The 22,767-nt window shown below is 36.9% G+C and overlaps 1 protein-coding gene across 1 annotated transcript in view; it reads left to right on the forward strand.

The window, feature by feature from the left end:
- The window catches only part of stk26 (serine/threonine protein kinase 26), a 32,715-nt gene that overhangs the window by 3,605 nt on the left and 6,343 nt on the right, over positions 1 to 22,767 (forward strand). Inside the window, exons 2-7 of the mRNA XM_052104517.1 lie at positions 11,111 to 11,341; positions 17,424 to 17,480; positions 17,563 to 17,671; positions 19,056 to 19,213; positions 20,476 to 20,661; positions 21,283 to 21,428. Of these exons, the coding sequence (XP_051960477.1) occupies positions 11,111 to 11,341; positions 17,424 to 17,480; positions 17,563 to 17,671; positions 19,056 to 19,213; positions 20,476 to 20,661; positions 21,283 to 21,428 (887 nt within the window). The remainder of the gene's footprint in view (positions 1 to 11,110; positions 11,342 to 17,423; positions 17,481 to 17,562; positions 17,672 to 19,055; positions 19,214 to 20,475; positions 20,662 to 21,282; positions 21,429 to 22,767) is intronic.

Consider the following 22,767-nt stretch of genomic DNA (forward strand, 5'->3'; position numbering starts at 1 on the left):
ACTTTTATTTTACAACTTTTATTTAGCATTATACACTCACCTAAAGGATTATTAGGAACACCATACTAATACTGTGTTTGACCCCCTTTCGCCTTCAGAACTGCCTTAATTCTACGTGGCATTGATTCAACAAGGTGCTGAAAGCATTCTTTAGAAATGTTGGCCCATATTGATAGGATAGCATCTTGCAGTTGATGGAGATTTGTGGGATGCACATCCAGGGCACGAAGCTCCCGTTCCACCACATCCCAAAGATGCTTTATTAGGTTGAGATCTGGTGACTGTGGGGGCCATTTTAGTACAGTGAACTCATTGTCATGTTCAAGAAACCAATTTGAAATGATTCGATCTTTGTGACATGGTGCATTATCCTGCTGGAAGTAGCCATCAGAGGATGGGTACATGGTGGCAATAAAGGGATGGACATGGTCAGAAACAATGCTCAGGTAGGCCGTGGCATTTAAACGATGCCCAATTGGCACTAAGGGGCCTAAAGTGTGCCAAGAAAACATCCCCCACACCATTACACCACCACCACCAGCCTGCACAGTGGTAACAAGGCATGATGGATCCATGTTCTCATTCTGTTTACACCAAATTCTGACTCTACCATCTGAATGTCTCAACAGAAATCGAGACTCATCAGAGCAGGCAACATTTTTCCAGTCTTCAACTGTCCAATTTTGGTGAGCTCTTGCAAATTGTAGCCTCTTTTTCCTATTTGTAGTGGAGATGAGTGGTACCCGGTGGGGTCTTCTGCTGTTGTAGCCCATCCGCCTCAAGGTTGTGCATGTTGTGGCTTCACAAATGCTTTGCTGCATACCTCGGTTGTAGCGAGTGGTTATTTCAGGCAAAGTTGCTCTTCTATCAGCTTGAATCAGTCGGCCCATTCTCCTCTGACCTCTAGCATCAACAAGGCATTTTCAGCCCACAGGACTGCCGCATACTGGATGTTTTTCCTTTTCACACCATTCTTTGTAAACCCTAGAAATGGTTGTGCGTGAAAATCCCAGTAACTGAGCAGATTGTGAAATACTCAGACCGGCCCATCTGGCACCAACAACCATGCCACGCTCAAAATTGCTTAAATCACCTTTCTTTCCCATTCTGACATTCAGTTTGGAGTTCAGGAGATTGTCTTGACCAGGACCACACCCCTAAATGCATTGAAGCAACTGCCATGTGATTGGTTGGTTAGATAATTGCATTAATGAGAAATTGAACAGGTGTTCCTAATAATCCTTTAGGTGAGTGTATTTACTCAATTGCACACAAAACTTTAACTTTGTAAAATTCTTTAAAAAAATTTTTTTAGATTGTTGATCTACCACTGATTTTTCGTGGTTTCTGTTAAGCCATCCCATTTTAGTAATTGTTTGCCCATAACCATAGTACACACAATAGTCCAGCACCACATGTGGTATGTGCGCATTAACAAATTTCATTTTCTCCACAAAATAAAATTATTGTATATGCAATGCACAGTGAATGACACTTGTAGTGCTCATGAAGTGCTTTTACTTTGAAGTTGTTCTCTCACGTTCGTGCGGATCCAGCAAGCAGCAATCTACTGACCACTTCCAGTTTACATGGGCCGGATCGCCTGATTGGAGTGACATGGACTTAGTGTTGCACAACATTCGTGCTTCAGTGGAAGGGAGGTTTGTGAATGACATCTATCATATACAGTCTGCAAATATGCAGATATCATTTAAACAGAAGTTTATTAATATTTGCCTTTTTTATCATTAGACAAGACAGTTAACTATTGAGGAGATGGCTCTGATATGCTAAACCGTTTAAATGAGACTGTGTTGCATGCTGGTCTATTATTGTGGTAACATAATGGCACGTAACAACAAAACGAATGATATATGGGTCGAGCACTAGCCATATATTAAATAAAAATTCTAAAACAAGAATGTTCTACCAAATTTCATTTTTTTTTTTTCAATAAAATGTATCGGCTGATGCTGATAATGAAAATAAGTCTGAATATCGGCTGATTTATCAGCCTCTGTGATATATCGGTCGACCACTAGTGTCCTCCCGTAAGAGGCGGCACTGAGCGCTCACAGGAAAACAGAGCAACACACTTCTAGTACATGGGCGAGAAGATCGATGGCAAATGCCATCTGTAGTGGTACAGCTTGTCGAATTTGCCAAACAATGGTGTCATGTCCTGGTGATACATTACAGCAAACATGTCGTTTTATTTATGCCAGGCAAAAAATACAAAAGAAGTCCAGCGCCATTTCATAAAGTCACAAGTATTATGTGCTTTGATTCATTTCAAAATAATCAAAGAAATAGATCAAAGAAAACAAAAAAGAATCCACACACGCCTGGTGTGTGGATTCTTTTTTGTTTTCTTTGATCTATTTCTTTGATTATCATAAAACTCATAAAAGTTGCAAAAAAAGAAAAAATAAGGTTCAAAGTCCAAGATCCATTTAGATAAATATGATTTGCCATGTATAGTAAAAAAAAAAGAAAAGGAAATGTAGCAAACGTTTCAATCCATTATGGATTACATTTTAACCATTATGGACTATCTTCAGTACACTGAAAATATTGTTGCACGTACACCCCTTCATGGCAATAGTATACCCTGATGGCAGTGGTCCCTTTCAACAGGACAATGTGCACTGCCACACTGCAAAAATTGTTCAAGAGTGGTTTGATGAACATGAAAAGTGTTCAAGGTGTTGACTTGGCCTCCAAATTCCCCAGATCTCAATCCGATTGAGCATCTATGGGATGTGCTGGGTCAACAACTCTGATCCATGGAGGCCCCACCTCGCAACTTACAGGACTTAAAGGATCTGCTGCTAACGTCTTGGTGCCAGATAACACCGGACACCTTCAGAGGTCTTGTCGAGTCCCTTCGACAAGTCAGAGCTGTATTGGCAGCACAAGGGGTACCAACACGATATTAGGAAAGTGGTTTTAATGTTGTGGCTGATCTGTGTATAAAGTGACCCTGCACAGTTGAGCTCACAACGAACTGCTGTGTAGAAATAAAGTGAACTGAGAGAGCACCTCCTGAGCTGAGATGGTCATTTGCAGCATTCTCATAGATGCAAAAAAACTTCAATAGACAAATTGAAAAAGAAAGAGTGAGAACCCTTTACATCATTTATCATGGCTCGCAAACTCTTCATTAGGCAACTATTCTTTATTTAAGGCTACTCTCTTCGTTTGGCTATTGTATTGATATTAGAAGTTCCATTCATAATGTTTCCCCCTTTTACACGGTATAAAATTTCACACCGGTGTTGTCACTCATACAGAGTAAAACCGGTAACGCCGTACACCCTGGCGACCCTAACTACACGCTGTGTGTTGTGCGCTCATTAGAGTCATTTGTTTGGTAAACGGACTATACTGGACTCGCTGTATGTTTTGTGTGAATTGTTGCACAGAAAACACAGTCATATTAGTATTATTATTGTTTTAGTGTTCCACACATATCAGTGGAAAAAAGCATGTTTAAGAACCGTTAAGCGATTGTCATAAAGCATGCTTATGTTATTATTTTTATTTTTTTGTTCTGAATAAGAAAACCTCAGTTCCCAACACTAACCATTGCAACCAATCACAGGCATGTTCACTGTGTTTAAGTTATTCAAACTTTGAATAATTTTGTTTTACATGCTGCTAAATGGGCCAGTGAGAAGTTGAACGTTCAGGCACTTGATTTACTGATGTATAAAACGGCAATAAATTAATAATTAATCACATTTACAATATAAAAAAATAAAATAATCAGCAATCGTTATTTTAGTCACAATTGTGCAACACTATTGTGAATATCAATGGAGGAAATGCACCCAGCTGATAAATCTTGTGGGGGGTACTTACAGGGCTCCCTTGTGATCTTGTGAACAAACAGATAGCAGTCATTAATACCCCGTCTGTGCACAGCGTTTTATCAGAGCGTGACAGACCCGCATGCAGCCAGTGAGGCAGGAAATAGCTTGTCACTGCTACTCCACCCAATCTGACTAAAGCACATTGGAAATGCCCAAAGACAAGTTTCAATCTGTGTTTAAAAAGTGTACCCTCACTTACATTACACACTAACGTCTATAGGCCAGTTTCGTTTAGCTTACAATGTTCATTAGTAAACTGTCTACCCAACCCTGTTGTCTAGGTAACAGCAGTGCAGCAGGTGGCTGTTAGCGGCAGAGCTGACTAGTTGCTCAGTGCAAAGGGGTGGGGACTAGGGTTGGGCAAAAATCATAGCATTGACATCACTGTCGTAAAATGCATAGCCAACCACAAAGCTCTTTTTTTGCCATGTTTTCACAATGTCACTGTTGACTATTTTTAATGTCAGTGAATATGCCTTTTGTGAAGAGCTTAGCATCCATGTAATATGGAGGGATTGCAACGGAAGTTCATTGAGGTCCAATAGGATTAAATGTAATGACACTCCCCAGTATAAAGATCTTATTGCTTTGTCTTTAACTGGTTTGCATTAGACATAATGCCTATTTTCAGACATCTCAAAGCTTAATTTGCAAAGAGCTTCACACACTAACTACATATTTACTTCTCTTTAAAGGTGCTGTAAGCAATTTGTGCTATTCTAGAATTTCCACAAGCTGAGCTGTTGAATTAGCCATTCCCTCTCTAAAACCCGCACTTCAAAGATACCATATGAGCTTTAAGACTGACATGACCAAACAGCAGCAAAATAGCGTATGAGCAACATGCCATAAAAATGGGATAAAAAAAAAAACAGTGAATGCTCAAAATAATTAACTGGCAGAAAGCGTTATTGACCGTGGCCTGTGGACACATTTTTGTTTGCTGTTTACAGAGTCTAGTGCTGTCACAGAGACTTTTGGGCCCTATGATTTCCGAGTTGCGGAAACATTGAATTAACTAAAATGCAGAATGTCACGGAATTTTACATATTGAGATTAAAGTATAAATGCAAAATGAATTAAATTAAAATTGTGATATGTCCTAGTGTGATGATTAAACCACAAAATCTGATATTTAATTGAACAAAAAGCCTATATGGTCTGCATAAGCTTCAACAGAATGTGAATGTGAGATGCCACTGCTTATACACTAACCACATATTTAACATCACCTGCACTCTAATGACAAAGTGCAGGTCACTTTATTCGATGTGAAGCACAGCACATATAGACTATATATATATATTTATATAATTAGCCTAAATCATAGTCTTTTGCCGTTTAGTAAGCACATTGTCCCATTTAGCAAACTGCTTTCCGGAGGTGAGAAGCGAAGCTGTCAAAAACATCCGGTTTTTGTAAAAGATCCATTTAACTAGACACGTGAAATTGAAAAAACGAGACTGAATTATTTTTCTTCTTTATAGTAAAATGTAATATTCAATGTAGTAGTAGTGATAATAATATCAATAATAATTTAATTGTATCTTAATATCTTAAGAGTTTCATCACTTCATTAGTTTCATTAATACTGTGATGCTCTGTGCAGCACTGTATCTGACCATAATAATAATAATAATAATGATGATAATAAAAAGAAAAGCTACAATTTTGGGTTTTGGATTGTGCTGTGAAGATCATTATAGATGCTCTTCATTTAATAAAAAAATAATGCTAATTGTTCTGTTTTTTAATTCTGTTAATTTGACTCGACATTTGATTTATTTAAAAAAAAAATATGAAAAAAAAGTTAATTGAACTTTAAAACCCGGAAATCAGAGAAAATAAAATTAAAACACTGAATTTGGGGAAAAATGTAAAAAAAAATTGGAAAAAAATAAAATGGATTTCATAGGGCCCTAAGACTGGTGAGATCTCACAAAATTTACAGGTGTACTTACAGCACCTTTAAGTTCAAGGGCTAGTTCGCCCAAAATGGAAAATTCTGTAAATGTTTACTCACCCTCATGTCTTTCCAAACCCCAGTTAAGGAATAGTTCTCTCTTTTTATAGTCTTAATTGTTTCCTTTTTTACAAAACTAGAATGATATAGAATAACCTAAGCAACTATACACAAATCCTTTTAGTGCAGTAAAACCCACGTTTTAGTTGTGTATAAACTACAGTAGTGTTGAATGCTTGATTCTGACTGGTTGATGCCGATTGTCGTTCAAAGGTGTGCAATTATTTTTCAGTAAATGCACATCTATGAAGTAGTTCCTGGTTTTGACCGCAAAACGGTTGCATATAACTTCGCCAAAGTATTTTAGGCATTTCAAAGAGCCATACAGGGTAAAACGGCAAAATAACTCATTAAAACAAAGACATTAGCTAAGTAAACCAGATAAGGATTTCTGTAAAAGCTGAAAGCACCCTCACGCTCTTTATCTCTCGGTCACCCTCACACTTATTCAAACGAACACACTATTTGATTACATCGTCCACTCCCCAGTTGAGGGATCCCTGAATATTCTTGCTTTATTTAGCATAAATGTTTTTATTAATTTATTGAAACAGGAGAAACTTATACCAAAGATATTTCTAAATAAAATTACATTTCAAACTAAATGAAAAAACAATTAAATTAACGAAGTGGTAAAAATCTTATATAACCACCCTTCCATTTGACTTCCGTCTACAACAGGTTTAAAATTACTAATACAAATTAAGATCTAAAGACAATTATAAATGTAAACAGTTGTTATAATAATGATAATTATTTAAATTAGGTGTGGGCGATATGACCGATCTTATATCAGAAGATGAATAATTTTATATTACGTTAACAAGATATAATATAGTAAATAATAGTATGTAATGTAGCGCAATATAGTAAAAGTTTTCTGGAAAATCAATACAATTTGGTTTATATATTAAACATATTGCAATGCCTATTTTTGTAACAGTCAGTGAATTAAATACTTCATAAATGAAAACTACTTCCTCTTTGTTTGGAACAAGACAAACAATGTCAAAGTAAATACAAATTTAAAAACTTGTTTTTGCTTGTTACCTAAATACTAAATTTCGCAATATGCCAAATTTCAGTTTGAAGTGTTGTTAAACAATCTTATTATTATTATTATTATAAACTTTGCTCAAGAAACTTTGTAGCATTTTCTTGAAGAAAATAAATGAGGAATGAATGCAGAGTTCGTCTTTTGACTTTCATAATATTATTTTGCGTGCTTCATTTTGAGGTTGTAAAACAGATTGCTTGTATCACAAGTGATTATCATCATGCAAAGCAATTTGCAGATTACATTTTTATGCTCTGTGCTGGCTTTTGTGAACCCATACCGCAGATGTCGCACCTGTTTTAATTACAAGCTCCTCTTAATTTTCCTGAACTGTTTGTTAGTTGTCCCGTTCTGTGGAGATTTGTTTCTCCATTTGAGGTTTTCCTGGGTCAGATATTTAGTAGTGTACATTTAGGATTGATTTTAAAGTATTATTTCTGGTATATAAATCACTCAATGGGCTAGGACCTCAATATATTGCAGATATGCTCACTGAATATAAACCCAACAGATCACTCAGATAATTAGGATCACATCAGCTAGAAATACCAAGGGTTCACTCTAAGCAAGGAGAGTCTGCTTTTAGCTATTATGCCAGCCGCAGCTGGAACCAGCTTCCAGAAGAGATCAGATGTGCTCCTACAGTAGTCACATTGAAATCCAGGCTCAAACCACATCTGTTTAGCTGTGCATTTACTGAATGAGCACTGTGACACTGTGTGTCCGACTGTTTGTACTGTATTTTATTTTATTCTAAACTGTTTCAATTATTCTTATTTTTTTATTCTTATTTTAATCTCTTCTATGTAAAGCACTTTGAATTACCATTGTGTATGAAATGTGCTATATAAATAAACTTTCCTTGCCTTGCCTAGTGCACTCAATCGATCCCGCTCTGAACTCTCTTATCTCTGAAGCACAAATATCGTGAAGCCTCCTGGACTCACACACACTTCGGTCAGATGAGAAGAATATTTAGTGCTTTTGAATCACCAAACGTGCAATGACAGTCATTAAATTTGCTTGGGCATCTGCAGAAAAATGTTCAATGCCAGAATAACCCTGTCCAAGTTTCTTCAATTCTCTGTCTCATGTGAAGCCCTGCCAAATGATTGATAAGCCCATTCTGCGCACATGAATATATACATATTGCAATATACACAATATAGCAAAATCTCTATCGATTGACAGTTAATATCGTTGCCACGATATTGTCATATCGCCCAGCTCAACTTGAAATACACTTACTGGGCACTTTATTATGTGCCAGCAGTGCAGTGTATAAAATCATGCAGATACGGGTCAGGAGCTTCAATTCATGTTCACATCAAACATCAGAATGGGGAAAAAATGTGATCTTAGTGATTTCAACCGTGGCATGATTGTTGGTGCCAGATGGGCTGGTTTGAGTATTTCTGTAACTGCTGATCTCCTGAGATTATCACACACAACTGTCTTGAGAGTTTACTCATAATGATTCCAAAAACACAAACATCCAGTGAACGGCAGTTCGACTTACATTCTATACATTATAAAACAGAAAATGGCAGGAAAATGTATGTTATGAATTCCAAATCGGGCGTGTATTTTGGGAAACTCTTTTTACCAAATGCGAGTCTGTTAAACTTCACCGAACAAGCGAGAAAGCACGTGCATCCACATCAATCAAACCGGTCGCAGTGGAGAAAGGGAGTGCAATCATTTTGATTAAACTCAAACTGTGCTTTCAATGTAATCAATTGTTCAGTTTTCATTGATTTACCACTGATGTCTCAGAGGTTAAAGTGTGCAGTTTAAAGTGTTTTAGATCGTTCCTCATCGTGTGAGAGCAGTGAGCACCAGGATGAGACTTTTCAGCACGAGTGAATGTGCACAGCGTTTACAGATGACTGAACTGTATTAAACTGTATATAATGCTGAATATGATGTATAATAATGCTAAGGGTCCTGAGATTTGATCGTCCTGATAATGAAATATATGTAATACCATGGCAAACATTATTTTACTGGATATACATACACATATTTTTGAAAATAGTTTAGAAAAAAATAATCAGCAACACTACTAATTTAAAACCTATAATATTAATTTAAAATACTTAATGTATGTAATCAGTGATGGTGTACAAGCAGATGTATCTAACATAATTATGTATTTTTCAACTGGGCAGAATTATTAATATTTCTATTCTGGTGTCACCATAACCCTCTGCTGGGCTGTTTTTTTTTTTTAAAAATGTATCCCATTCCATCCCGATGGATAATTTTACTCTTTAATGAAAGGTACTTTTTGTTCTACAAAGTTTTACAAGTAATGAAAGGAACTGTTTTGGATATGTACTGATAGTAGTAATACATTAAAACTTAACTTTTCATGATTCAGGCTTTGTTCAAAGTTTTGTGAGAGTATAGAACCATGAATTCAGTACTGTAAATCAAACCATATCCTTACGCCCTTTATCATTTCTGTTTAAAAAAGAAAAAACATATTTTGATTAAATTCAATAATATTTTTGTTTTATTGGGTTAAACTGAGAAATAATCGAAGATTAATAGATTATCAAAATAATTGTTTGTTGCAGCCCTAAAATAAATGGACATGAAATAATAATTTGTGTTAAACTTAAGTGAGAAGAAATCGCTGAACAGATGATTTGCATGTCAGGTTTGCGCCTGAACTTGTAGAGATTGCAGAGTGATACGGGAAGACAGAAAGAGGACTCTCAATACCCAGAATACAGATCTGATTTGTCTTGATCTCTAGATGTGGAGTTGTTACTCAGACATATCAGAATGGCTATGTGGCGCCATTGACCAATCAGAATAGAGTATTCCAGAGAGCCATATTAATATAAATGTTATTTATTAAGTAATAAATATCCATCCATCCATCCATCTTCAACCGCTTATCCGAATTCGGGTCGCGGGGGCAGCTGCTCCAGCAGGGGGCCCCAAACTTCCCTATCCCGAGCCACATTAACCAGCTCTGACTGGGCGACCCCGAGGCGTTCCCAGGCCAGTGTGGAGATGTAATCTCTCCACCTAGTCCTGGGTCTTCCCGAGGCCTCCTCCCAGCTGGACGTGCCTGAAACACCTCCCTAGGGAGGCGGCCAGGGGCATCCTTACCAGATGCCCAAACCACCTCAACTGACTCCTTTCAACGCAAAGGAGCAGCGGCTCTACTCCGAGCTCCTCACGGATGACTGAGCTCCTCACCCTATCTCTAAGGGAGAAGCCCGCCACCCTTCTGAGGAAGCCCATTTCGGCCGCTTGTACTCGCGACCTAGTTCTTTCGGTCATGACCCAACCTTCATGACCATAGGTGAGGGTAGGAACAAAAATTGACCGGTAGATCGAGAGCTTTGCCTTTCGGCTCAGCTCTCTTTTCGTGACAACGGTGTGATAGAGCGAGTGCAATACCGCCCCTGCTGCCCCGACTCTCCGGCCAACCTCCCACTCCATTGTCCCCTCACTCGTGAACAAGACCCCGAGGTACTTGAACTCCTTCACTTTCAATTCAATTCCCTACCTCGTACTCCAGGTAGGGAATGAGGTTTTGCCCCAAGTGAAGGAGTAATAAATATGATAAACAAATTGTCTCCATTCTTTACTTCAAATACCCTGAATAATGCGTTGCCGATATGAGTATTATAGATGCTTCATAGCAATATCATATGAATATCAATAGGTCTAAACTGGAGAATTCTTTTATTTATTTATTTTTTAAACTTGGCTACTCTAGTCTGAAAGTTTTCCCTATATCTGAACTATCTGCTATACATAGAAGTTTGATATTACTGGTAATGAGTACGTTACTGTATATGAGAAGTTAAAGTTTATAATTTTCACAGCAAATGTCATAATGCTGGAATTGCCCACTTGTTATGAATAATTGCTCAGTCTTAAAGCAATGTTTACTTAATTAAGAAATTAATATTAGTGTTGCTATGGTATCAAAATTGCTATCAAGAATCATGATATTTCAGTGATATTGGTACCGATTTCTGAAAATGTTTATGGTGTGATGATTCTAGCTATGTGATTGCTCTGCAAATTGAGTTGAATTGGTGAGATTTCATCGTTCACAAGACTGCAGTAATATAAGTGAGTGTCTGTCAACAAGAAGTAAAACTGAGTGAATCTTTTGTGTTACAGAACAGTCGAGCAGACCCTGAGGAGCTGTTCACTAAACTAGAGCGCATCGGGAAGGGCTCATTTGGGGAGGTCTTCAAAGGTATCGACCGCCGCACTCAGAATGTCGTGGCCATCAAGACCATTGACCTAGAGGAAGCGGAGGACGAAATCGAAGACATCCAACAGGAAATCACAGTGCTCAGCCAGTGTGATAGTCCTCATGTCACCAAATACTATGGCTCATACCTAAAGGTACAGACCATTGGATGGCAAATGCTGTCAGCTGAATGTGCCCTATGAAGGATAATGGGGCCTTCTTCAAGGGGGCCTTTTTCTTAGCCTGAAAAACCAAACCCACCTTGGGCAATTTTCAAATATCAAGGCATTTTGACAAACATTTGTTTTAATATTAGTTTGTTTTAGTACTGTGTGTGTATGTATGCATGTATGTACGTACATACATACACATATATATATACACATACATATATACATATATATATATATATACACATACATGCATACATACATACACACATATATATATATATATACACACACATACATACACACATATATATATATGAAAATGCTGGAAATGTGCTTGAATTTTACTCTTAAAAAGCTGTACAAACCCTGATTTTTATATATATATATATATATATATATATATATATATATATTATATTAGCGTGAAAAGCTCAAACTTTTCACAGTTTTTAACTGTAGAGTCTATTTTTAAAGGTGATTAGGCATTTTTAAATGGCGGTTAATGTTGAAAATGTATAATCACAACATCCATAGTGACACATTTGTAGCATCTCATTTGGTTGTGTTGCAATGCACTGGTTTTCAGTTCACAATTCTTTTAAGTATTAAGATAGTGTGCCAAGAAATGTTGCATGAAACTGAAAAATCATCTCTAAACCCCTGCAATCTGGTCCATCCAGCTTACTGGATGGACTTACTCTGGTTATCTGTACAGCTGCACATTCGCTGTACAGCTTTGGCTGCACTGACTGCCCATGCTGACTGTGGAATGCAAAAAAAGAATGTGATTTATATCAAGTTTTTAATTTTATTTTTTGATCGCCTCCCAATATGGAATGCCCAATTTCCACTACTTAGTAGGTTCTCATGGTGGTGTGGTTACTCGTCTCAATCTGGGAGTTGGAGGACAAGTCTCAGTTGCCTCTGCTTATGAGACCGTCAATCCGTGCATCTTATCACGTGGCTCGTTGTGCATGACACCGCAGAGACTCCACATGTGGAGGATCATGCTACTCTCCGCGATCCATGCACAATTATCACGCACCCCATTATAAGCGAGAACCACTAATCTCAACCAGGAGGACATTACCCCATGTGACTCTACCCTGCCTAGCAACTGGGCCAATTTGGTTGCTTAGGAGACCTGACTTGAGTCACTCAGCGCACCCTGGATACGAACTCGCAACTCCAGGGGTGGGAGTCAGCGTCAATACTCGCTGAGCTACTCAGGCCTCTTACTAATCAAATTATTAAATTTAAAGCAATATGGATTTAATCAGGCTGGTTGACTATTTTCACTGCAGATATGCTCTTCAAATAGCATTAAAAGTTTTCCAAAGCAGTTATACTTTAAACTCAGACGTGAATTGTAAACTATGCTATAGCTTAATTACTAGATATAAAAACAACACTGATAACAGAAATTCATGAGGCAATAAAGCCTCTTGGGGAAAAAGGCATTATTATGAAATGTCACTGAGGCGAAACTTATGATGACGTCAATAAGTGAGAGATGATAACAATTTTTTTTTGACAAAACAGTCTTTATGAAGAACTGTTTTATTAATGACACTTTGATGGTACGTTGCTTATTAGAGCTGGGGAAATTAGTTTTATTTTTCCAATGCTTTGCGATCTTCATTTTAACAATCTCAATATCGATTCTTAAATCCCAAGCTGGATCTACAATGCAAATTTTAATTTCCCAGATGTGAAGAATTTCTTTTTAAATCAAATTCAGATGATTAAAATATTTGTTGTACAAATCGCCCAGCCCTATTGCTCATACATGTTCTTTTCAGCGGTGATCTGGATGACAAAGACTTGCATTGAGAACATTATTTATATATATATATATACCGTTTCATGCTAACTGCTGATGTACCATTCTTTCTATGGTACACACATTCTGAATCAGATGTTAGCAGTAGTACATTGTTACCTTTGAATGGAAACAAGGACGAAAGAGTGCTGAGGATATAATTTAAAGGAGATTTTGGAAGCAGACGGTTTGCTTGCTTGTAAAGATTTGATGCCACTGTGATGACTCATGGCCAAACCCTTTGTGCTATGTCACCATACCTGTATTTCTGGAAGGCTGCCAGACAGAATATACTCCTAGATTTCATCTGGCCTGTTTGTGAGTGTGTATTGATGCCAGTGTTTATTGAAGTTATTTTTATCCCATGAAAGGTGAAAAATATTTAAGGAATAATTCACGACTGACCATTGAGTTATTGAAAAATAATGCACAACCGAGGTGGTAATGCGGTCACTATGCGGAGTCAAGGGGCCGGAGTCAATTATTCCGAGCTTAATACTGCTACCACACATTAAGACATTGTTCAGGGTTTTATCAAGACATTTTCTGGTTTTCGTCCCCAAAATGCTCTTGTGAGTGGAACAACTACTGCCATGGATTCAGTGCCTTGCTTTGATACAGCCGAGACTTCGTTGCTAGTTCAGAAACGTCACTTCAGAACTAGCAACAGAGGATAGTGAGGCTTGCACTGCTTTGTTGGAGCATTTACTGGAGTAATAATGTAGTGTGAGGGTGTTTCCCACAGATATTTCCAATAATATAGAAATTGTTGAATTGATCAAGTGTATCTAGCTTTGATACAGCTCAAGCCCTTGTTTTTAGTTTAAAAATGTCAATAGATCTAGCAATGGAGGGTGCACTGCTTTTCGGCATTGGAGTAACAACGTTACTCATTTCATTACTCGTAACATTTTTTTTTATATTTTGGTTGAAAAGCGCCCTCGCGCTCCTCATCTCCACCGCACTTACACACGCACATGCTTATGTATATGTGGGAGCGTGTGTAAGTGCGGTGGAGATGAGGAGCGCGAGGGCGCTTTTCAACCAAAATATAAAAAAAAATGTAAGATATTAATGACATTGTTTGATGTTCTTAACTGATTTACTTTAATCAATGTCTTTGTTTTTATGGCTATTTTGCTGTGGTAGCATGTACGTTGCATGTGTGTGGTTTGAAAGGAGAGCGAAATGAGTAAGACAGGGAGCCCAAGAATGCTTTTCAATCTAAATTGAAATAAATGTAGGATATTATAGATATTGTCATTCTAATCTGATGTAATGTACTTGGCCAATAACTTTGTCTTAATTGGTTATTTTGTTGTGGTAGCCTGTAGGGCTCTTTGAATTAATGGAAATAATTTGCATATGGAACCGTTATGCGGTCAAGTCCTGGAACAATTTTATAGCTGTGTTTACTTTAAAAATTATTGCACACCTTAGAACGTCCGTCAACCAATCAGAATCAAGCATTCAACTGTAATGAGCAGTTATCTGCCACTATTGCTAACTGTATTGACTGAAAATATTGTAGTTTAAATGGTATTGACTATGGCTGTCTTGCTCTTCTGGTACAATCTTAAAGCACATTGTATTATGCACAGCAAGGTAGGACTTGATTGGCTCAGTATAATGTAGCCAACAATTAAAAATTGGAATGTTTTCTGAAGACAACAAATTAATATTTCCAGTGTGACTGGTTAAGAACATCTTCCTTAAAGTAATTTAAACTCTGTCCACCTCATCACAAATACAGTTGAATTCAGAAGTTTACATACATACACTTGTAATGTTGAAGTCATGAACACATTTTTTAACCACTCCACAGATATCATATTAGCAAACTATAGTTTTGGCAAGTCGTTTAGGACATCTACTTTGTGCATGATATGAATTAATTTTTACAACAATTGTTTACAGACAGATTTTAATTGACTATCACAATTCCAGTGGGTCAGAAATTTACATACTCCAAGTTAACTGCCTTTAAGCAGCTTGGAAAATTCCAGAAAATGATGTCAAGCCTTTAGACAAATAGCTTCTGATAGGAGGTGTACTGAATTGGAGGTGTACCTGTGGGTGTATTTTAAAGCCTTCCTTCAAACTCAAAGTGCCTCTTTGCTTGACATCAATGAAATCAGCCAAGACCTCAGAAAAAAAAAATTGTGGACTTCCACAAGTCTGGTTCATCATTGGGATCAATTTTCAAATGCCTGAAGGTACCACGTTTATCTGTACAAACAATAGTATGCAAGTATAAACACCATGGGACTACGCAGCCATTATACCACACAGTAAGGAGACTCATTTTGTCTCCTAAAGATTAATGTAGTTTGGTGCAAAAAGGGCAAATCAATCCCAGAAATACAGCAAAGGACCTTGTGAAGATGCTGGAGGAAATGAGTAGACAAGTATCTATATCCACAGTAAAACGAGTCCTATATCGACATAACCTAAAAGGCTGCTCAGCAAGACAGAAGCCACTGCTCCTAAACCGCCATAAAGCCTTTAGTCACAGTTTGCAAGTGCACATGGGGACAATGATCTTGGAGACATGTCCTCTTGTCTAATGAAACAAAAATGTAACTGTTCAAACAAAATAACCATTTTGTTTGGAGAAAAAAGGGTAAGCCAAAGAACACCATCCCAACAGTCAAGTATGGGGGTGGTAGCATCATGTTGTAGGGGTACTTTGCAGCAGGAGGGACAGGTGCACATCATAAAATAGATGGCATTATTAGGAAGGAAAATTATGTGAATATATTGAAACATCTCAAAACATCAGCCAGGAAGTTAAAACTCAGTCGCAAATGGGTCTTCCAAATGGACAATGACCTCAAACATAGTTGTGGCAAAATGGTTTAAGGACAACAAAGTCAAGATATTGGAGTGGCCATCACATAGCCCTGACCTCAATCCAATAGAACGTTTGTGGGCAGAACTGAAAAAGCATGTGCGAGTAAGCAGGTTTACAAACCTGACTCGATTACCCCAGTTCTGTCTGGAGGAATGGGCCAAAATTCCAGCAACTTATAGTGAGAACCCAAGTTAAACAATTTAAATGCAATACTACCAAATACTAACAAAGTGCATGTAAACTTCTGACCCACTGGGAATGTGATGAAAGAAATCAAATCTGTAATAAGTAATTCTCTGTACTATTATTCTGTCATTTCACATTCTTAAAAGGAACTAGTGATCCTAACGGACCAAAGACAGGGAATGTTTTCTATGATTAAATGTCAGGAATTGTGAAAAACTTTAAATGTATTTGGCTATGGTGTGTAAACTTTTGACTTCAACTGTAGGATGAACTTTCTTTTGCTTTATTTGACTCTTTAATTTTCCCATTCTTCATAACAGTTTGAAAAGAATTATTTATGTTTGGCCAAATGTAATTTTATAGAATCAATCATGTGAGACATGAGTTAAACATGAATATAAGTAGGACTGGGTATCGATACGGATTTCCTGATTTAATTCGATTCTGATTTACAAACTCAAATCGATTTGCTTCCAACACAAATTGATACAGTTCTGAATTATTTGGGTATATTTTAGTTATAATGTTCATTTTGCTTACTTATGAAAAGTTCTTTCAGCTAATGCTGTCTATTATACAGGGAACATTCCAGCCTGGTACATTACAACAAAAGGGTCCCAAACTATGCGTTTCAGTTGCCTTTTATTTAACAGATATAATAATCAACACAACCAAATCTGAAGTCAACTTTAAAGTACAAGTATAGGATTGATATTGGAATCTTTCAAATAAAGATCCAAATTAACCCTTTAAACTTGGATGGGCAGTAGATGGGCTTAGAAGCTCTACTTTACAATGCATGTAGGTGTTATTACATTTGCTGACAAATCAGAAGTGTTCCGTTTTGATCATTTTGCACTGCACATATTGGTGTAATTGGTAAAAACATCAAACTGATAAAATGCAGGTATTTACTGTAAATACAATTAAACCAGTGTAATTTCACTTGCATGCAAATTTTTCTGCAAGTTAAAGATGATTTGCCAATGAATGTAATTTAAATATCATACAGACAATATATTTAAGGAAGCATTAAATCTTTTGCCGGTAATTTAATAATATAATATGCTTGTTAACATAATTTTGAAGGTCCAAATTATGTGTACACGTCAATGCAAATTCTCACTTGTGCCTGTCATAAGATAATTGGTTTCCTAGCCCTGAGTTCATTAATCACCATTTCTATTCTTGTTTTTCTTTAGGGTAGCAAACTATGGATCATCATGGAATATCTGGGTGGAGGTTCAGCTCTGGATCTGGTAAGCACTTTGATTATGTCTGTAAGTGTCCTGTAATGTGTCCTAAACCCTCAACCTAAAGTGTGTATGTGTGTGCATGCAGCTGAGAGCCGGACCCTTTGATGAATACCAGATAGCCACTATGCTGAAGGAGATTCTGAAAGGTTTGGACTACCTGCACTCTGAGAAGAAAATCCACAGGGACATAAAAGGTGTGTGTGTGCTTCGCATTAACCTCTGTGTGAAGAATATTTGTGTCTGCCTGAGATGAGCGGGTGTGACTCCTTTGTTTTTCCACTGCCGTTTGTTTTTCCACTTGTTTGAACTGCGCAGGGTGAGGTAGATTCAAGCTGGCCTGTCTACAAATCATGGCACTGATTGATGTTTTGTCCTTAATTTTTGTTCAGTGTTTGTACACAGTTGTTGTTTTTTTAAAATGATTTAATTCTACTTTAAAAAAATCTTTTAATGATAAGACATTTAAAATAAAATAATTTCAGAATTAAAATGAGACTGAGAAAGACTTCTCAAATGACATGATCAAGACTCAATTTTAAATCCTGTAATGGTAAAACAATTATAGCACTTTCAAGTTTGTCATTTCTAAGTGTGGGTTTAGAGTTTGGTTTGACAATTCATTTAAACTTATGTTCACAGTAAAATAGTGCTAGGGCTGTTCAATTTATATAAAAAGTAATTGTGATTGTGTTTATGGCTGTTGTGATTAATTCTGTTATGTAATGATGTAAAAAGGTCGACGATTGTGTATTTTGCAGATACCTTTAGCTACGGTGTTGTAAATGGCTGATAACTGATTAATCAGCCGTTCGTTTTTAAATCGATTTATTGAATGTTAAAAAAAAATTCTTTCTTTACTGTCATGCAAAGACATTGAGTTAACAGTCAAAAATTTATAAAATCTTATATTGTGTTACCAGAATCCCAATAATAACAGGTTATCTAACATTATATATAAAAATACTTTTTTCCTCTTCTCTAGGTACACTGTCAGTCAAAATTTACTTGAACATTAACTTAAAATGATGATTCACTTATATCAACTTAACAACAAATCCTCTTCAGAGCTCTCATTTTTATAACCTTACCGTAACAAATTGTATGCCCTCAACCCCCAAAAATAAAAACTCATCAGATCTGCATGAATCATACGTGAGATTTATTTATTTATTTTTTATTCAAAACTGCCAATTAAGACAAAAGTTTAGCAGTTTCTATCCTTGGCTTTGTAATCTTGTTCTAACCATTAGAACAGCTAATGTTAGCCTACAAGGTGGAGAGAATGCTAACAATTGGTGATATTAAAAAGTCAAACCACCTATTTAATTTTGGATTCAAAGGTAATTTGACTTCATCAGTTCCTTGAAGCTGATGCACTGTTATTACAACTGGATTTAAAACTTTAATTAAACATTAAATTGTTAATCTTTATATCAAGATGTAATGAATTTGGACTTTCGTACCTTATTGCTTTTAAGTATTAGTTGTAGCTGTCGACTTAGGATGAGATTTAATTCAAAAGCCCAAACAGTTAAGTGTCGAAGTCTGTTTATCTCATGAACTTTTGCATTGTTACAGCTGCCAATGTGTTGTTGTCTGAGTGCGGGGAGGTTAAACTGGCAGACTTCGGTGTGGCGGGGCAGCTGACGGACACACAAATCAAAAGGGAGACGTTTGTGGGCACACCGTTCTGGATGGCCCCGGAAGTCATCCAACAGTCCGCCTATGACTCAAAGGTACATCACCCTTTCTTGAATCGATACACTCCCCATCTCAACTAACACGCCTTATACAGTCACTAAAGCAGCCTGCAGGCTTGTTCAACATGCCATCTGTCTGAATGGTCTTGTTAAGAGAATCACTTTCACAAGGCACTTTCCTATATAGAGCAGGGCCTGTATTTACAAAGAATCTTAAGGCTGAATGTAGCTATTAACACAGACATTTAGGAGCAACTCTTAAAAATGTAGGGACTAGTAACATTTTCATCTTAAGAGTAATTCTTGAACCATTTTAAAGCTAAAAGTAGCTCTTAAACCCACAACAACTTGGAAGTCCTCCCGAGGACATCCTTAAGAGTTACTCAATAAACAATAAAATCTAAAATCATCACAATAAAACTGTGTTCCACGGATGAATTGGGAATGTCTGTCATCTGTCAGCAGAATCCGCTATCAAACTCTATATGCCCTCTCCAGACCGCACAGCGTCTGACATTTCATAGCGTATTTTTTCATGTGGATGCGCGCTCTCTGCGGAGAAAAAAGGGGGCATTCACTGGGAATCACGGCAATGTTTTGATGCTGTTGACTGGATGCACGCTTAGTTTATTACATCAACACAGGATGAATAAATGTTCATCAACTGAAACATCCATCCATCCATGGCAATGAGGTCAACCTCACCTTACTCTTATCTTAATATTTCCAAAAATATTTTCCATAAAAAAATCTTTGTGAATACATGCCCAGGTTTATAGTTGAGCAGTAAGTTTATTAAGACCATAGAGCACAACAGTCTTAATTTTTAGAACTTATAAACCTTTAAAGACAGACTTACTGTGAATTCTGATTATTAAAATGTTTAAATATATAAATACTTAATTATATTTTATTAACATAATCGTGTTGCAGGTAATTAAGTCATCAATGTCTTCTGTGATGACGTTGTCTTTTGTGATATACTACTGATTCATGACATAGGCAGCTTGAGAGCGAGATGCACCTTAATGGTGTGTTCCTTGGTTCGTTTGGTCTGTGTGAAAGTGATTTCTGAATTCAGGTGTGCTCCAGTGATTCTGCTTGAACAGATGGTGAAGTCTAGTACATGTTAATTATATTCATCACATCATAATTCCTACTTCTCATAAAGCTCTTAAGTATGAACTTCCCAGGAGGACTTAAAAGCAGCATAATTTCCTTAACTAAACAAACATCTTGTTTTTTCTATCTTTGATTACATAAAATGCCAGTCTGCTTGCAATGTTTTTTGTTCTCAGGCTGATATTTGGTCTCTGGGGATCACTGCCATTGAGCTGGCAAAGGGCGAGCCCCCCAACTCAGACATGCACCCCATGAGGGTTCTCTTCCACATCCCAAAGAACATGCCCCCAACCCTCAACGGAGAATTCTCCAAGATCTTCAAAGAGTTTGTGGACTCCTGTCTTAATAAAGACCCTGCGTTTGTAAGCACAGATTAATGCTTGCTTTCTAATACAGGGATGGGTTTTCTGTTACACTAGATACAATGCACCAAATGGCACAAGCAGGGTCAAAAATTTACTGTTTTCCACACATGCCAATAGCAGGTGAATTGAGTTTACCACCTGTAAATATTTGTTACCTGCCTGCTAATAACAATAAGCATACATTTTATTCAAATATACTTATCCCCATGAAAATGACAATTTTTTTCCCCCTTGTAAATTCTTTGCAACTGTGATGAGCTCCATCCTGTTAAAATTGCACTTGAACAAAAACATGAAAACCCATTTTTCAATTTGGTGGCTTAGTGCAAGGAATATTTTTAGTATGTGTTGCCACACATAAACTTTTTTTCTTACAGGTAAAAGTTGTTGGACTACATAGATTTATTTGTAATAAAATGTTTACTAATTTCACATTTAGCATTCTTGCAGTAACATAATCATTGTTGCAGTTCCTTATGAAGTTACAACTGGTAGCAAATATGTATTGGCATTTGGTGCTTGGCTTGTGTCCATATTGGACCTTGGGTACAAGTCTCCTACAGTTGTGATTTTAGAATGATGAAGTTAACAAAATGTTATATTGTCTGCCTTTCTCAGAGGCCAACAGCAAAGGAGCTCTTGAAGCACAAGTTCATCATTAAATATGCCAAGAAGATGTCCTACCTCACTGAGCTTATTGACAGGCTAAAGCGCTGGAAGGCTGAAGGCCACAGCGATGGAGAATCCAGCTCCGACTCAGACTCGTGAGCATGCTGCACACACACACACACACACACCTTTACACCAACAGGATTAGTTTTCAAAACAATGTTTGAGTAACAATGTTTACAAGCACATCTGTTATTAAGGTAAATCCGATGGAATTGAGATCTCTGTAGTTTTTATTGTCTGAATGTGGACATTACAGAAGGTTGCATGCTCTGGATGCCTGGGTTGAAAAATGCAAAAGCCTTGAAGTAAGACTGTGTGATATATTTACAACATTATTTTTATAAGAAAATGTGAGGATCACAGCTGATAGTTTGAGCCGTTTTGAGCAGTCCTTGATCAGACACACCTTATTGATTAAATGTATTGAAACGCTGACAACAGTGTGGACCTATAGCATTGGAGTGCAGGCTGTGCATGAGCATATCATTGGTTTTACCCACTGAACGAATACACCCCTTCACTGAACCAGTCAGTGATTTGAGTTTGAACAGGAGGTCATCTCATTTGTGAATTAGCGATGATCCAAATCTGTTGATCAACTAAAGGAGAGGACGAATGTTGTTATTTTAGTTTGGTAATCTCATTCAACAAGGAGAGAAAGTGGCTGGATGAATTATGAGGAAATGTGACTGATAACATTTAACATTCATCAGGAAGTAATTGAATCACTTATAATTTTTTTGGCTATTGTTGTTTTTTGTATAGTTATGCACAGCAGTTAGATACATGCACAAAATGATAGCTATGCTTTGTTGTCATTTGTGGGGAAATGCTTGTGATGCTTAAACACTGCTGAATTCTCCCAGTAGATTTGTAGACATCACAATTTTAATAAAGTATAATAAGACTTGTTTCGGTTGTGAAGGACTCTTGTGCTTTATCAATGGACTAATGACTGACTCAAAACACAAGATGTTCATTTGTTGCCACCTACTGGTTAAGGTGTGTTTTACAAAAATAGTCACTGAATGAATCTTTTTGGTGAGTGAATTCAAAAGACTCGAGACGCAAGTTAATTACACATTGAAACATCATCTGGAATGAATTTAATTTAGTGTTGTAAGAGGTTTTTGTGGTGTTTGATATTACTAAACTATAGAAGTTGTCAAATGATTGATTCATGTTCAATATTTTGTGTTAAATGATTAGGACACATGAAATGTGTTGCCAGTAAATAGACAGGTACAATAATATATGGTTTGTGTTAGAGGTCGACCGATGTTGTTTTTTTTTTCAGGCTGATGCCGATCTTTTGAAATCCGGGTCGGCCGATGGCTGATTAATGCTGCCGATTTATTTTGGCCGATATGTGGTTGTTTTTAACCTCTTATTTGAATCTTTTATTTGAAAGATAAAATGTAACACAAATAA

The sequence above is a fragment of the Xyrauchen texanus genome, chromosome 34 (genome assembly GCF_025860055.1).
Source record: "Xyrauchen texanus isolate HMW12.3.18 chromosome 34, RBS_HiC_50CHRs, whole genome shotgun sequence".
NCBI lineage: Eukaryota > Metazoa > Chordata > Actinopteri > Cypriniformes > Catostomidae > Xyrauchen > Xyrauchen texanus.